The following is an 18,559-nucleotide window of genomic DNA, read 5'->3' as shown; positions in this document are numbered from 1 at the left end:
AAACCCACACACACAAAAATTTAGCGATGCAAGACATGCATGACGGTTGTTGCCAGGTGCATGCCCTGACGAAGGACTTCCCACACCAAAACAAACACACACACACACACACACACACAAATTTAGCGATGTAAAACGTGCATGACGGTTGTTCTTGCTGTGCACAGGGCCTGACGAAGGACTTCCCACACCAAAACAAACACACACACACACACACACACAAATTTAGCAATGCAAAACGTGCATGATGGTTGTTGTTGCAGTATGCAGGGCCTGACAAAGGACTACCCACACCAAAATAAACACACACACACACACAAATTTAGCGATGCAAGACGTGCATGATGGTTGTTGTTGCCATGTGCAGGGCCTGACGAAGGACTACCCACCCCAAAACAAAAACACACACACACACACACACAAATTTAGTGATGCAAAACGTGCATGATGGTTGTTGTTGCCATGTGCAGGGCCTGACAAAGGACTACCCACACCAAAACAAACACACACAAAAATGTAGCAATGCAAGACATGCCTGACGGTTGTTGTTGCCATGTGCAGGGCCTGACAAAGGACTACCCACACCAAAATAAACACACACACACACACAAATTTAGCGATGCAAGACGTGCATGATGGTTGTCGTTGCCATGTGCAGGGCCTGACGAAGGACTACCCACCTAAAAACAAAAACACACACACACACACACACAAATTTAGCGATGCAAGACGTGCATGATGGTTGTTGTTGCCATGTGCAGGGCATGACAAAGGACTACCCACCCCAAAACAAACACACACACAAATTTAGCGATGCAGACATGCATGATGGTTGTTGCTGTGTGCAGGGCCTGACAAAGGACTACCCACCCCAAAACAAAAACACACACACACACAAATTTAGTGATGCAAAACGTGCATGACGGTTGTTGTTTCCATATGCAGGGCCTGACAAAGGACTACCCACACCAAAATAAACACACACACAAACAAAAATTTAGCGATTCAAGATGTGCATGACGGTTGTTCTTGCTGTGCACAGGGCCTGACGAAGGACTACCCACACCAAAATAAACACACACACAAACAAAAATTTAGCGATTCAAGATGTGCATGACGGTTGTTCTTGCTGTGCGCAGGGCCTGACGAAGGACTACCCCCGCCTGGTGGCCAGCAGCCCCAACGACTCACGGCTGTGGATAGAGTACATGGTGGAGCAGCTGGGGCGGGGCAAGGTGGACGTCGCTCGCAGCCTGGCCAACCAGGCACTGCAGACCATCGCCATCGAGTCAGTGCCCCACCACACCCCACCCCACACCCTTCCACTACTTGTTCTTCACCTTCATAATCAATAATTTCTCCTTTTTTTTCTTCTTTTTTTTTTAAGAAGAAATTCACAGATTTTCTTCTTTTTTTTTAACACTTGTACACAAGGTTATATTTCTCTTAAATTTTGGGTCAGATTATTTCTTTATTAACGTTTAGCTTTTGTCTGTGTGTGTGTTGTTATTGTTTTTGGGGGTTTTGGGGCTTTTTTATTAAGAATTAATTTTAAAGAAAAAGAAATACACGGGTATGATTATTTCTGTATTATATAGATTTTCCTATTAGCATTTAGCACATTTTTTTCTTTCTTTTTTTTTTTTTTTTTTTTTTTTTTCCTTTTTTTCAAATTGAAAATTAATTTCTAAAAAATAAGAAATTCATCGGTGGGATTATTTCCTTATGTTTCTTTTCTTTTTCTTTTTTTTTCAATGAAAAATTGATTTTAGAAAAAGAAGAAATACATGGGTGGGTTTATTATACAGATTTCCGAATTAGGGTTAAACGCTTTGTGTGTGTGTGTGTGTGTTTGTTTTTTTCCTTTATTTTACTGTATTGTTTAGGTATATACTTTTAGAAGAAAATTGCAGGAAAGAGTATATTATCACATATACAGATTGCTCAGTCACCAAATATATTAGTCCGGTAGCAGATACACTCAAAAAGCAAAATAGAAAAAACAATCAGAAGAGAATGCCACATACATAATTACAACCTCCCACCTGACAATGGAAGTTAAAAGTGCTAACAAATGCTGTTCAGAGGGAGCAGTTGTAAGTCTAACCTGAAAGGTAGAGCATGAGCCATTACTAATCAAATGAATATTGGCATCATCTCCAAACCAAAAATTCACAGATTTCTTCAAAATTGAGCAGGGTTTTTCTGGGCTTCCCAAATCAGTAGACAATCCATGCCAAACATTACAGTCATGGACTTGGAGACCATTTCCTACTCTGTTGTGGCAAAACTGTGGCAGTATGAGTGTGCGTGTGTACATGTTAGAGGAGACGTAGTGTGTGTGTGTGTGCGTGAGCAGGTGTATGTGAATATATCATATGTGTGTATTTGTGGAGAGTGGGGGCCTGGAATACATGTGAGTCAGTGGAGAGTTGAGCTTGGTTGCCTGTGAGTGTTTATTGTCAGTCTGTCATGACTGTATAATTATGAGCCTGTCTCCTCACACTCGGATCTGCCAACTTGGTAACGTGTGTGACTGTTTAGATGTATGTGACACCTCTCCTTGAAACTGAAACTGAAACTCTGTGTGCGTGCGTGTGTGTGTGTGTGTGTTAGTGTGACTCTGTGTGTGTGTGTGTGATTCTTTGTGTGTGTGTGTTGTGGGAACTGGGTGATATGTGTGACTGTATACATCTGTCCACATGCGGTGACACCTCTCCTTGAAACAGAAACAGAAACTCTGAGTGTGTGAGTGTCTGTGTGTGTGCGTGTGACTGTGTGTGTGTGTGTGACTGTGTGTGTGTGTGTGTGTGTGTGTGTGTGTGACTCTGTGTGTGTGTGTGTTGTGGGAACTGGGTGATACATGTGACTGTATACATCTATCCGCATGCTGTGACACCTCCTTGAAACAGAAACAGAAACTCTGTGTGTGTGCGTGTGACTGTGTGTGTGTGTGTCTGTGTATGTGACTGTGTGTGTGTGACTCTGTGACTGTGTGTGTGTGTGTGTGTGTGTGTGTGTGACTCTGTGTGTGTGTGTGTTGTGGGAACTGGGTGATACATGTGACTGTATACATCTATCCGCATGCTGTGACACCTCCTTGAAACTGAAACTGAAACTCTATATGTGTGTGTGTGTGAGCCAGGGAGCAGCAGGAAAAGCTGAACGTGTGGCTGGCCCTGCTGAACCTGGAGAACCTGTACGGCACGCAGGAGGATGTCGCCAAGACCTTGACCCGCGCCCTGGAGGTCAGCGACCCCCTAAAGCTCTACCGCCGCGTCGCCGCCATGTACTCCGCTTCCGGCAGCCTGGAGGTGGGTCGATTGGTTGGTCAGCCTCCTTTCTTGGTGGTGCTGTGTCACAGTTTTGTAAAAGACATGGCAGCAACCATGGGGGGGGGGGGGGGGGGGGGGGGGGGGGCATGGCAGAAATATTATGATAAAAAAAAAAAAAGACAGAAAATAGTTCAGAACTGAAGAGAGAAAAAAATGACGGTGAATGGTTCACATCTAAATATATGAAGTTTTTTTTCTTTTTCTTTTTTAAAAGATAGAAAATGGTTCAGAACTGAAAAGTGACGCAGAAAATGGATGAGAATTCAAAAGTATGACCGAAATTGGTTCACAACTCAAAAAGCATGACATAAAATGGTTGAGAATTCAAAAGTATGACAGAAATTGGTTTACAACTCAAAAAGCATGACAGAAATTGGTTCAAAACTTAAAACTAAGTGTGACAAGACATGATTCACTACTCAAAAACATAACAAAACACGGTTCACAACTGGAAAGCATGACAAACATGGTTCACAATTCAAAATCAGGATTGAAAATGGTTCAAAACTCAAAAACATAACAGATAAGAGAGGCAAGTCCTTCAAGACTCACTTGTAATACACTTAAAAAAAAAAAAAAAAATCTAATTGTTAAAATGTGTTCTGTATTTGTTATTATAAAGCTTCGGTTTAAAAGAAAAAGAAAAAAAAACGTCCTAACAGCAGATTTGAACCCGCATGTTCAGATGAGAAGAAACTGTCTTATCCATTACACTATCGTGGCTCCTTAACTGACGTTCAAAAATATAACATATACACATGCTTTTTTAAAGGGCGATAAATCAATTGCGATATTCGCAATGAGAACGCTGTTTAAATCATATTATTCTGGTGAATCTTGAGCATTCAAAAAATCTGTAAGGGCAATTAAAAATTCTTTGTAAGTCCGCGGTAAAGGAGACATGGCTATCGCCGCAATCACACTGCAACATTTAGCCGTTGTCTCTGGATCTAGATAGATGTACAAGTTTAGTTACACCCGGTTGACACGGTTGATTCAATTTCTCTTTTATGTTCATTCTAGTTTTATAGTTTTAAAGTTGATATGAAAATTGAGTATTTTGTTAAGCTAATAACATGTAGAGCCAAGTACAAGTACTTCTAAACGTCATATGAAGTGAAAAGGTCTTCATTTTGAGAAAAGTCAAGACTGGAAATTTTTGCGTTTCATCAATTCAAGGGTCTTAACTCTCATGGTTTATTATTTTTAACTGTGAATTCCGACTGATTGGGGCATAATCCAGTAAGTGATGAAGCATTCACAAATCTTTCTTTGAATAAATATTTAACGGTCTCCTTCTCCAACTTTCCATCACATGTTAATGTGTATTGTCGATTGAATATAGGATTGAACGGTCAGGTCAACAACTTGAAACAAAATGGCGTCATTCGTGTTCGCGAAGAATATGAGCACGCGCTTTGAATATGTATAAATATGTGTACGCAATTGATTTTTGCCCATGACCTTCAGGGCTCAACCAGTAGATCTATAAAGTCCACTCGTCGTATTGATTTTAGTATTTTCCGAAAAAGACCACTTGGGTGAATGAACATAGTGAAAGCCCTGTACACTGAGAGTTAAACACAAGCTTTTTATGTATTGAGTATAATTTCAAAATGTAATGTTTAAGATGAGAAAGATCAGTTTAAAGCAAATTAAGCCCCCTAGCATTAATTACAGATTATTTTCCCTTTTTTTACTATCTGCACCAAAGACATGCAAAATAAATATAACTTCCATACTTAGCAAAAGAAGTTCCTGTTTGAACAAAAAATGATAAAAATGACTGCTCTTGTTGTGTCAGAATATCAGATCAAAGTGCCAAGTTTAGAGAATAAAAAAATATATAAATATAACAGTAAATTCAGTTTGCATATAATTTGGCTTCTTTTTAAATTTTTTTGTGCCCATCCCAGAGGTGAAATATTGTTTTAAACAAGATGACTGGAAAGAATTGAATTTTTCCTATTTTTATGCCAAATTTGGTGTCAACTGACACAGTATTGGCAGAGAAAATGGCAATGTTAAAGTTTACTACGGACACACACACACACACAGACAACCGAACACCGGGTTAAAACATAGACTCACTTTGTTTACACAAGTGAGTCAAAAATGGCATAGAACTTAAAAAAATAAAAGAATTATAACTCTGCTTTTTGCAACATAACAGAAAATGATTCAGGATTCAAAATTCCCTTTATGAACATGACAGCATGGTTTTGGACTCAAAAACTGCTATTCAGAACATGATGGAAAATGGTTCACGACTCAGAAATTACCTTCCATCATAGTAATGATAATAATTAGTTTACTTCAAGATAGTCCAAAATAAGACTGTGGGAATAATTGGTGTACTACAAGATAGTCCAAGATACGACTGTATTACAAGATAGTGCAAGATAATGTATATTACTAGATATGACAGTTTGATACAAAATGATAGAAGATATGACTGTGTGTAACAAGATGAGACTTTTACAAACTAGTCTTTATAACTAAGACAGTACAAGATAAGATTGTGCATTTAAGATGAGACCATGTCTCACAAATTAGCATCTGCAATGTGAACACATAAGACTGTTACAAACTAGTCTTTAAGACTCTGTTACAAATTAGTCTTTATAACTAAGATAGTACTACAACTTGTTCAAGATGAGATTGTGCATTAAAGATGAGACCATGTTTCACAAACTAATGTTAAAATGTGAACACATAAGAATCTGTTACAAACTAGTCTTTAACTACACATACTTAACCATGACCCACTAGTGCAGACTCCAGCAGAGGTCCGATTCCTGTCCTGTGCAAACTACTATCCGCATATGCAAAGAAAATGAAAGTAGTTACGGCCGATAACTTCCCATAGTAGGTTACCTCCCCTTTGCATCCCTGATGAGCGCCCTCTTTTTCCAGCAGTCATCTTGACTCCTGCTCCTGTGCTCTGCATACGGCTAAGTTTTTTCGTATTTAATTCGTATAAAGATTGTGCATTAAAGATGAGACCATGTGTCACAAACTAGCATGTACAATGTGAACGCCTGATTGCAGGAGGCAGAGCACATTCACAAGACGATGCTTCGCCGCTTCAAGCAGGACCGCCATGTATGGATTGACTACGGCCTCTTCCTCTACAAGAACGGCCGATACGATGCAGCTCGCAAACTACTGCAGCGAGCCCTGCTGAGCATTGACCGTAAAGACCGTGAGTTGTTGATGTCACTTATTCATTTATGTTGTTTACTTACAAAAACATTCCTCACTGAGATCAAATGGGTACAGTAGCCGAATGGTTATATCATTGGACTTTCTTTCAGTATCAGTGTCCTGGGTTTCATTGCCTGGTAGATCAAGGGTGGAGATTTTTCTGATCTGAGCTGTCAGTTGTATTTGCATACCAACTAATGCCCGAACCCCTTCCATTTATATAGTGATTCAGAAGATCAAATAAACACTTTGCAGATTTTAAAATTCATGTCAGGTTGTGGAAACACAAATATACGCAGTATGCAGACCCCTGAAAATGGTGTTCTAAAATGCTAAACTTAAAAGGTTTTCTTCAAAGGAACAAAAAGTTCTTTGTGAGGGTGGGAATTAATTCAGTAGGAACAATGTCTTTTTCAGATATTTGTAGGTTCCTGATTTGTTTATTTCGAGCAGTACATCATTTTAAAAAATCAAAAGAAAGATGCAAAAAGGTATGGTTTCTTTCATCACAAGTTTTATACTGAAATGATTCACCAACTCAAGAATAGAACAAATCATTTTGAAAAGAAAAAGAATGGTGCCTAGCCCCTGCAAACTACAAGCATGAAAGACAAAATATAGGTACAAGTTTGATCATCGCGTTTCTCATTGCTGTGTAGATGTAGTGACCATCAACCAATCATTCAGGTCACTGAGATCTTGAACAATCTTGGGAAAGTGGAAGGGCATTGTCCATGGCTTATAAAGTGCTTGGGGGGGGGGGGGGGGAACAACAACAACAACAAAAACAACAGCAAAGGCCAAATAAAATACTCCTGGAAAAGTCCTGAATTTTTCTCTCTTTTTTTTTTCTTTTTTGTTTTTGTTGTTGTATTATTTTATCTGTGGACCGTAATCTTGCTTTCAAGTTTAGCAAAAATCTGACTGTATTCTCCAAAATGACTGAGGGAGAGATATAGGATAGGGAAGAATGTTCAAACGCTTGTTCACACAAGGACATTCTACTGCTTTCTGTTCTGCATGTAACAGTAGCATCTGCTATGCCACATCCTAACTGTATCAGAGTTGATATTACATCATTTACAGCCCTTGAATTTTATTAACTAAGCCCTGGAAAGTCGTTGAATTTCTTCCTGATGAAGCATAAGAAATAAGAAAGAGGGGACTGTCAACAGCAGGCTTTGTACAGGTCATTCTTATCTGGCACATTTTCACCACTTGCAAGTTGAAGACGCTCCTTTGTGTGTGCTGTGCAAACAGCCTCACAGTGTAAAGCATCTGCTGATCGACTGCAAGAATCTGCATGATATCAGGCACAAACAATTCACAGCTAGCTGCAGGAAGATGTTGTTCCAAGATGTTCTTCCAGATACTGTTCTTCAGTTCCTGAAGGAAATCAGTATTTTTGACTTGATTTCATTTTACATGGACTGAAGGAGGTGTGAGTGCGCTGGTCTTTTCAACACTGTTTCAGATGACCCTGTAACGTTATTTTGCTTTCTCTTTGTCTTGAAAGAACTGATGTGTTGTCAGGCCTGAAATGGCCCACTTGTGGATGTCAAGGCTATTATTTTTCCATATTTTACTATACTTTGTTATATTTACATCTTTTTTTTTCCATTTCATCTATCAGTTGCCCTGTATCTTTCACTTTACTATATTTCATTGTATATACTAATTTTCATTCTATGTGAATGTTTTACACAAACCTAGGGTGGGCTCTCAAGGCCTGATCCTTGGGTTTATACAAAGATCATGGTTCTGCTCCCTTTTTTAACATACACAGATCAGTCTGCATGCTTTGACACCTCCTTGAAACTGAAACTGTGGGCTACAGGTGACATGATTATCATGGTTGAATACCTTGCTGTGCAGACGTGACGACCATCACACAGTTTGCCAGCCTGGAGTGTAAGCATGGGGAGTCAGAGCGAGGCTTCACCATGTTCGACAAGGTGCTGGCTGAGTATCCCAAGCGATTTGACGTCATGACTGTCTACACTGACATGGTCATCCTGACCGGCGACCTGGACAAAGCAAGGTAAGTGCCCACATCACGTCACACTCACATGTATAATTTTGCACACATGTATGCACTCATGCATGCATGCACATACACACACATATGCACACGCACACACAAAACCATCCACCCATCCACCCCCACACCCACACAAACACACAAACTTTCACACACATCCCACACCATTACACGTACACACATGCACACACACACACAGATAGAGACTAATGAGAAAGAAAGCTGTGTCATGCATAAAAAAATTGTTCTCTCAATGTGAGCCATTTTGTGTTGCTGTTCTTTTTTGTGTCTTTGGAGGTTGGCATCTCTTCTTCTGTCACGAATGGATTTTAAAATTTGTTCTTAGCAGATACAAAGAGAAGGAAAGGAACTAATTGCAAACAGTTACATTGCATGAGTCAAAGGCATTGCTGTGGTGAAGGTAAGAACCACAGAATAAACAAAAAGCAAAGTGCAGTACACAAAAATGTCTGGAAGCAGGACAGTCCATAACCCTTTTTGTTTGGGTGCACAATTAATTTTCAGTCAGATGAATAAAGAAAGATGAATTGGGTTTTTTTGTTTTTGTTTTTTTTGGGGGAGGGGGGTTGTTGTTTTGCTGCTCATCATCTGATATTGATATGGATTTTTATATAGCACCTATTCTCGGTTGGAGACCAGACTCGAAGTGCTTTACAAATACAGGGTCATTTGTACAACAGGCTGCCTACCTGGGTAGAGCCGACTGACGGCTGCCCCTGGGCACTCATCATTTGTTTCCTGTGTCATTCAGTCAGATTCCAGGCATGCATACACACACACTCAGACAGGCATGTAACATTTTACATGTATAACCGTTTTTGTTTATTCATCCCACCATGTAGGTAGCCATACTCCGTTTTCGGGATGTGCATGCTGGGTATGTTCTTGTTTCCATAACCCACCAAACGCTGACATGGATTACAGGAGCTTTAATGTGTGTATTTGATCTTCTGCGTACATATACACACGAAGGGGGTTCAGGCACTAGCAGGTGTGCACATATGTTGACCTGGGGGATCGGAAAAATCTCCACTTTACCCACCAGGCACCGTCACCGAGATTCGAACCCGGGACCCTCATATTGAAAGTCCAACGCTTTAACCATTCGGCTATTGCGCCCATTGGCTATCTGCACTGTTTCGGTGGCATTTCTCCCACACCGCTCATTCCTAGTCCACTTGACACAGCCAGACCAGAGTTCGTCTGTAGCTGTTCCAGCATCAGCAATCCACAGGGGTGGTCTGTGTCAGGTTGCCAGGAGGCCACACACCAGCAGAGACCCTGCTCTGCTGCTGAGTCCCTTCAGTGGTGTTCAGTTGTGCCTGTTCTGATTTAACCTACCTAGGACACCACCCACTAAGCACCCTACTGATGACAATAATCACTTCGTCGTAGAACCAGACTGAGTGGCCTCCATTATAGTGTTGTATTCTTTACATATTTTCATGCCAAAGTAGGCACGACAGTGACCATAGAGAAACAGTGATTTAATTTTATTAATTTATGTGCGTGTACATTGCAGGGAGCTGTTTGAGCGCTCGTGGACATTGAAACCGTCCATGCGTCTGTTCAAGAAATACCTGCAGTTTGAGGAAAAACATGGCACGGAGGAGACACTGGCACGGCTGCAGTCCCGCATTGAGAATGAGGCTTTGTGACACTCATCTTCCTGATCATTTCCTTCACACCGCAAAGAATGATTGCAGAGCAGTGTGTTTTGTAGAGACAGAACACTTTGAATGTGTGAACAGTGAAAGAAATTCAGGGAAGAGGGATAATGCATGTTTTGTACATACCAAAATGTTAACAACTGAGAAACTGGCAAGCAGTTGATGATTGGTATTCTTTACATTGAATTAGCTGAGCCGCCCAATAGTAATGTGGTATCTTTCAAGACGTTGCAAACTTTTCTGGAGAGCGAGGTAATGAAATGTGTTTGAGAAGCTTGGAAGTGTGGTTTTTTAATGACTATGACTGTGTTGAATATGTGCATCATGTAATATAATTGTGCGCGCGTGTGTGTAGCCGTCTGAGTGTGTTGTTTCAGAATGTGTGTGTGTGTGTTGTATTTTGTGTGTGTGTTAATGTGTATGTTTAGCCCCCAAAATCTTTTTCTTTTAATGGTAATAACAAGACATGATTCTTTGATACAGTTTGAGAAAAGTCAGTGTTATGCATTGAGAAAAGCTTGCCTCACTTGTGAAAAGAATTACCATAGTTGTAGCCATTTTGTATTTTTAGTCAGTTGATGACTGAATTGCTGTCAGCTTCTCTTTTCTTCACACATTAGAGAATCTATGGACTGGCGAAGTAAAAAGGAATGGAGAATGCTTGTTGCAGTTTACTACCTGGATCATGTTTCGACATGGACAACTTTTGATTGTAATGATAAAATAAAGTTACACATCTAAAAGCCCTTTTGTTGGTGGAATGTTTTCGAAAGAAAAATATCTTTCACAAAAAGGTAAGGCTGATATGATTGTGTGTGTGCCTGCATGTACATGTGTGTGTGTGTGTGTGTGCATATATGTGTGTGTCGAAGGTTCAAAACATGCACTGATACAATGTGTAGAGATGATCAATTGTTATGTCTTGTATTACCAGTGTACCATGTTTACTGAAATCTTGGGGAAAGGTCTTGTATTCAGGAAACCAACAGTGAAAATGAAACACTTGTGTTGCCAAATAAGATGTTTTTAGCCTCTTTTCTTAGCAGTTCACAAGTAAAGCCTTCAACACCCCATCACCTGAGTTGTCACTATGTAATCTATAGATAATCCTCTTCTTTCCCCATGGCATAGTTACATGGTAGTGGTAACACGTTTGCCAAGGAAGCGAGAGAATCTGAGTGTACAGGATTGAATCTATGAACATGAACACACACACACACTGCAAGACATCAAACCACAAGTATGCTGCAAGACTAGACAAATTTGGTATGGAAATCCATGAAACTCAGTGGGCAGCAGAGTCTGAGTTTGTAAACTTGAACTTTCTCACATAAAAAGGGACATATAATCTGATACCAGGAGCAATTACAGGGCAGGGACTGCATTTTGACGTGTCTGCCCTGGGCTGAACAGGGTCAATTCCCTTTTAGACTGCAAAAAATAATCAAGAAAATGAACTTGAAATGTATTAGACACATACACATGGACTCATTACAGCCATAACAGCTATATATGGCATATACACAATGCACTCACAAAGTTAAAAGAACAGTGGCACTTCCCCCACACAACCAAGACCACAACAAAATGCACACTTCTTATCACCTTTTATTGTTTTGATATAGTTCTACATTATTTTGCAAGATATGTTAATCAAAAACAAAAGAATAATAATTTTTAAAACAAATACATTAAAAACATGTCAGCTCCAAAAATGTTAACATATTTTCCCCTAAAAAACAACAAAACAATCAACAAAGTTTACCACCCTGTAAAAAAAAAAAAAAAAATCCTAACAAAAGTACCTTAAAAAAAACCCGGCTTCTATCAAACAACCTGCAGTAACAGAAATAAAGTACAACTGTCAAAAAATGAGTCTGTCTCTATTCAGCAGAAAATGTGGCAAAAACAATTATGTGTGCATAAACTACAACCACTCAAAAGGCTGGTACCTGTCCAGTTTCAGCATCCAGATCAACAAGTACTTAACAGGACTCACAAGCAATTAATCACATTGTTAATATTTTTGTTGTCATAGAAAAAACAAATTGTGTGCAACAAAAAATAACAACAAAGCATCATGTTTATTTACAGAAAAAGAGAGACTTGTGTATCTGCGTGTGTGTGTGTGTGTGTGTGTAAAGTGTGCGTTTATATTGTGCATTTTGTTTTGTTTTTTTGTTTTCTTTTGACTAGAGAAGTACTAGCATTCACACAGAGACTAGTTTTGTTTTTGTTTGTTTTTCAAAAGAGAATCATCTTTCACGTTTCACAGAAAGGTCAGGCTGATATGACTGTGTGTGTGTGCATGCATGTGTGTGTGTGTGTGTGTGTGTGTGTGTGCATGCTTGCACATGTGCGTGAGTGTGTGTAAAGTTCAAAACACGCACTGATACAGTTTGTAGAGATGATCAGCATGAACAATCACTGTTAACATTTCACACAAGTACATCAACACGTTACAAAACTTCACGGCACAACCTCTCTAGTTCTTTCTCACACACCCCACACCCCCTGCTCCCACTGATATGCTTTTTCACAAAACGCTACACCATACAAAGATCATGATTATTAACAATCTCTTTTTTTGTGCCAGTTGACACCAGCTGGTGTACAAAATATGCTCCAAAACCTGTCCACATGAAAATATGTTATTTTTTAGAAACATTTTCTACATGGTCACAAAAAATCCCAGATTAATTTGTCATTAGGAATGGGAAATTGCTGGGGGGTTTTGGGTTTTTTGTTGTTGTTTTTTTTGTTTTTTTGTTTTTTTTCTTTCATTTTTGGTTTTAGTGGAACAAAACACCAACAGACCAAGGGCCTTCAAACACTGTTTTCAGTCTTGTTTCCTTAGTCTTTTTTTCTCTCAGCTACATCTCAAACAATGTTTCATTTCATTCTTCCCTTGTTTCTGAAAGGACGTAATCAAAAAACATGTTAGAAGGAAAAATGATGAGAAATTGGTCTGTATTCCACACAAAAAACACTAAGCATGCTACTAAACATGAATAATATTCGTTTTTTGGCATATGGATATAGCCATTGTAATTCATATGATTGTATAAAGTCTCATTTGATTTTTCTCCCATGAGTGAGCAGAACTCAAGTTCAACCTAGCCATTTACAACCACCATGCATTTTTTTTTTTTTTTTAATTCTTTGCAATTTGTTCATGAAAAGCCATCACCCAGGCACTTCAAAATGAACAGAAACCATCAATAATCCAGCACCATGTAAATCAAACACACAAGTTCGAGAAGAAGAAAAAAACAACAACAAAAACCCAACTGCATTGACATCAGATCTGATACCACCTTAATTTCAAAACAAGTTATCACCCCCACAACGCACAATGAACATTCATGACAGACGGTTGAGCACCTATGCTGTAAAACAATGCAAAACACATAATACACACACACACAGAGCACAAAACAGGGTTGCCATCAACAGAGGCACAGAACCTGTCCCTTCACTTTTCACAGCAGTGAAACATGCACAGAATATATCCACCATGTCATCAGCAGAAATGCATCAACAAAACGGTCAGTAATGCATGCAGTGGATTCACCATCCACTTCAGCTTTTTTTTGTTGTCCCCCCCCCCCCCCCCCCCCGGCCCCCCCCCTAACACACACAGAACAATTCTTCATACAGAGCAGTTGTCCCATCTGAAAGTAGTCATGGCAAAGTAGTCCTGCTGTTAATTTAAAATTAAAAAAAATTAAAAAGGTCATGAAAACGTTGCGCCACCTAAAATTAGTCTTACACCTTTCAGAAACCTTACAACACATTGTGTAAAAAGGTACAACAGGCAAACAGCACCAATCAAAGCTTTTTGCGTAATAAAATCAATTGATCATGTGGTTCTTCCTGCCTGCAGCCTCAACCTCCCATTATATAAACCCTTCATATAAAGCATACACATCAGCATAGAGGGAAAACAACAACAACAAAAAACTATCAGCATAAAAATAACACCTTCATCAGCACATGAAAAATTTTTATCAGCACAGGAAACAGGCTTTTTGTCACACAAATGAAACAGGCAGTTCGGGCTTGGATGCAAACAGCTCTTTTCAAGCAGATCAACAATATCCTGTGTCCAATGTGGACATCCGGGGCCTTGAAGTCTATCATGTCCTCCTTGGAACACAAAGGGAGGCTACATGTGTCACAACAACACTTGATGAAACATCACCTGTCTTTCCCCTCCCCTTCCAACCTCTCCATCTCCAGGTCCTGTCCCCACAATTACCATCCTCCCCATGCCTCTGGTTCCTCCAACTCCCCCCCCCATGCCCCCCACCCCCCTTTCCAAATCCACTCTTGTGTTCTTAGAACAAAATGTTTTGGGGTGGGGTTGTTTTTTTTTTTGTTGATGTTGTTTGTTTTTTTTTTTAACTTTTAAGTGACACACTACTGAACATGTATGAATACAGGCTCTCAATACCACCTTCGACTTTCTTCTCTCACACAAATCTCTGTGGCAAAATGAACAAGTGGCATTTAAATTACATAGACTATCATGACAAAACATACAGTACTGAGCATCCTCATGAACCTCTGTGCTGCTTGTACTGGTCTGTAACTCTGTGGTCATGCTTCCCCCCTCAATATCTCACTGTGTTCAGCTATGGCAACAGTATATACTTAATACTATAATAGTACCTAACACATTACAAGAAAAAAACAAAAATATACACCAGACATTCAGGGAAAACATAGGTGAATGGCCAGCAAGGCAGAAAATAAGAAAGAGTGAAGCAACAGAATGAAAAGGAAAAAAAAAACACCTTCATAATGCTGGAAATAAAGACAGCAATAGAATTAGAAAAGAGTCAATTTGTAGTGTTCGCAGATCCAAACTAATACAGCAATAGAAAAGAGGCAATTCCTTGTGCTCACAGATTTAAACAAAAGACAGCAATATAAAAGAGGCAATTCCTAGCACTGAATTTCCAGAAGATGGGGATACTATGATCAACAGAAACTAGTGAAAGAGCACTTGGCATCCCCATGAGGGAACCAATAATAGTTACCAAGCTAACAATACCTCATTAAAATCAACAAGTATGGCTGCATACAATATGTTCTCAGGTGTAAAAAAAAAAAAAAAAAGATATCACTGACAGTGTCAACAGCGTATCCAAAGCATCTTTGCTGAAACTGGAGGGAAAACCCCACTCTTAAGAATCTGCAGAATCTTCAGCATCAAGAAAAAAAAATCTGTGAAAGTCAGTCTGGTCATTTATGATAAAACAGCTCAAATAAAATTAAAAAAATAACTAAACAGTGTGCACTGCCTCCATGTACCCTCAAACTATAAAGAAAATGAAAAAGTGAATGATGGCGATGGTCCACTGCTATACAAAGGTTCACACCATATATGGCTATGGTAGAAATGGCTTGCGAGTTCCTGAGGATAAGAAAAAGGACACCAGGATAGTCTTGCCGATGTTCTACACTGAATCAATAGTGTTCTCAGTATGGAACACACACACACACACACACACACACACACACACACACATTGTCTTTTAACTACAGTTTACATAGACCACATACTTATTCATTGTCATTAATTACAGATCTATGTGAAGCACTTGTTGGATTGTGGAGGCTGACAAACAGTCTGTATTCTGCAATCAAAGAACAGTGGACGATAACCAGACTGAAGACATTTAAATCTACTGTCTACACCACATATAGACATAATGAACTTATCAACTCAGCTGAGTTAAATGACTGTAATTAATGTAAATGAACGATTTGGTAACTGGTGAGGCTGGACTAACTCCAGGAAACGGTCCACACTATATTTGGAGAAACTGAACTAGTCACCTCATTTGCCGATTATTATACATACTACTACTTCTTGTTCTTGTTCATCAGATGGACAAATTATTTTACTGACAATGGAAAGAGTGAACTCAAATGAGACTGAACTAGCTGACAAAATGTATGTGGTGTAACCTTTACCCTAAGTCAGAAGCGATTTCTGTTTTTTGAGAGAAGAGAAGAGCTCTGTCAGTGTGTGTCTTAATTTCTGACTCCCTGCAGCTCAGTCATTCAGAGAACCCACATCTCAGTCAGTACACACTGTCTTTCTTGTCAGTCATTTCTAACAAATTTTCAGCAGCTATAACCTCTCACAGTTAATGCAACAGTACTTTGCATAAACCCAGCAGCTTCACAAACAAAACAGTAGAACTTGTGAACTGTAAATCTGAAGACAGTGGTGAAAATCCAACGGTCAGAAGTGTACTGTCCAAATCACATAAATCACCAACATTCAAACAATTCAAAACTGAAGAATTTCACACACATACACACAAATGTATCCTAGACTCCTGTAAAACAAAGTCAAAGGAAGCAGATGTGTGTGTATGTTGATATGATCTAAAAAATCTGGCAGCATCAATGATTAATAACATTAATGATTGAGGAACAGGATGTGGGAGGAGGGGGAACACATTCCCAAATTTACACCCATTTCTTTATTTTCAAGCAAAACAGAAATCATTCATACCTTCACTCCCAAAGCGTGCGAGTGCTAAGTTCTGCAAATTTAAACCATCGATGGTATCATCGTGTCAAGTAAAATGGAACTCTGTGTAACATCTTTAAAGTTACTTTCAACTTTTACATGGGTAACATGCTGTTAATGTTATACATGTTTGTCCAAGAATTCTCTATTACAAATACAAAGGTTTCAAGTACACTATTTACTGTTTGTGGTCGGGCTTCTGATAACAAAGCAATAATGGTCCTCTATCCAAACTGAGGCTGGGCGGAAGTACAGAATTAAATTATATCAAACCAAGATACACTGTACACTACAGGACACATGTCACTACACAAGCAAAGATATAAAATAATAAAGTAATATTACTAATAAATTTATACACAATTTCCTATCCGAGAGGTAAAAACAAGGACAGTTATTCATGTTGCTATGATAAAGAGGTACATAATAATCATGTTGGTGGCTCGAACAAGGATATTTAAAAATATCTATGTAGCTATGAGTATGATTAAGAGGTACATAATGATCATGTTAGTGGCTAACACTGATAGCAGCACCCAGAGCTTTAAATTATTACCCCCACCCACCCACTTTCCCTGCTACACCTTCTTCACCCACCCTTATTCCCCAAGCCAACTCCATTCCTGGGCTGTCCCATCTCAAATTGCTAACAATCAGTATCAGTCAGTATGAATGAGTGTCAATTTATCACCTTTTCTAAAATTTCACTTTCTGAAATGTTGAAAAAGGTAGCTCTATTATCTTCAAACAGAAGTTGTGTGTAGATTTCTCTTTACATAATACACAGCTCTCAAATTCCCCAAATCTGTTCAAACATAAAAAGCTCAAATTAACTTATTTCGGTATAACTATGAACTAAGTTTCATTAATACAAAATGTTTAATGGTCGTATTTTAATATACCTGTGCAATGCTAAAAACAGATTTATTTCATACATGATATAACAAGTAACAGCAGTATTTGAATAGATCATGACAGTGGATAAAGATTTGCTGTTCTATGCTGACATCCCCAAAACAGCAGACTAAACATAACTGTTGAAAAGTGTAACATCTCAACAAGCCCAAACTGAACAACGGTAACAACAACAAAATATCAATAAAAAAAATAAAAACAAAAAAAGGTCCAACACCAACAAAATGCTAACAAGCAGATCAGAACAACAGCACCAAAAAATATGCGTACACAATGGAGAAAAATATTTTTTAAACTACGGTACATCCAGTCACTCAACCTATAACAACAAACCAACATAATGCTACTTGTTCTACAGGCACTACATATTTTCATCTGATTCTCTCTTATTCTCTCTCTCTTGTCTTACTGAACACCCCCTCACACACTCTCTTTCTGTCTCATCATAACCATCAAAACTTGCATGTACACTTCTTTTGCAAAGTCACAGAATAATCAGCAGTGATCATGAATTCCCAGCAGAACCCAATTCATACTCAGAATCATTTCAATATCAGAATCACTTCAGAATCTTGGTTAGAAATAAAAGTGGAGCCAAATTTACCATCAGAATCAATATCAATAATTTTTCAACTTAATTCAAGTTAGAAAAATTTATTCTTTCGATTATCTTGCAGTTTTGATGTGTACAAAAAACTACAATAAATGCATCTGGTCAGAAATATGTAATGTAATGGCAACTGAGCAAACATGACTGACAGTTGCCCATCTCTCTAATCTTCAAACCACCAATGCAAGACTGCCGGTAATTCCATAC

At 38.9% G+C, this 18,559-nt stretch overlaps 1 protein-coding gene across 1 annotated transcript in view; it reads left to right on the top strand.

Moving 5' to 3' along the window:
- Positions 1 to 11,243, top strand: part of LOC143275597 (protein RRP5 homolog) — a 59,623-nt gene extending 48,380 nt beyond the window's left edge. The window contains exons 36-40 of the mRNA XM_076579822.1: positions 1,140 to 1,288; positions 3,146 to 3,314; positions 6,387 to 6,540; positions 8,418 to 8,583; positions 10,127 to 11,243. Of these exons, the coding sequence (XP_076435937.1) occupies positions 1,140 to 1,288; positions 3,146 to 3,314; positions 6,387 to 6,540; positions 8,418 to 8,583; positions 10,127 to 10,262 (774 nt within the window). The 3' untranslated portion in view covers positions 10,263 to 11,243. The remainder of the gene's footprint in view (positions 1 to 1,139; positions 1,289 to 3,145; positions 3,315 to 6,386; positions 6,541 to 8,417; positions 8,584 to 10,126) is intronic.
- The last annotated feature ends 7,316 nt before the right edge of the window (positions 11,244 to 18,559 follow it).

This window comes from Babylonia areolata, chromosome 2, assembly GCF_041734735.1.
Source record: "Babylonia areolata isolate BAREFJ2019XMU chromosome 2, ASM4173473v1, whole genome shotgun sequence".
Lineage (NCBI taxonomy): Eukaryota > Metazoa > Mollusca > Gastropoda > Neogastropoda > Buccinidae > Babylonia > Babylonia areolata.
Note: the sequence above shows the minus strand (reverse complement) of the source record. Positions and strands in the feature narration are given on the sequence as shown.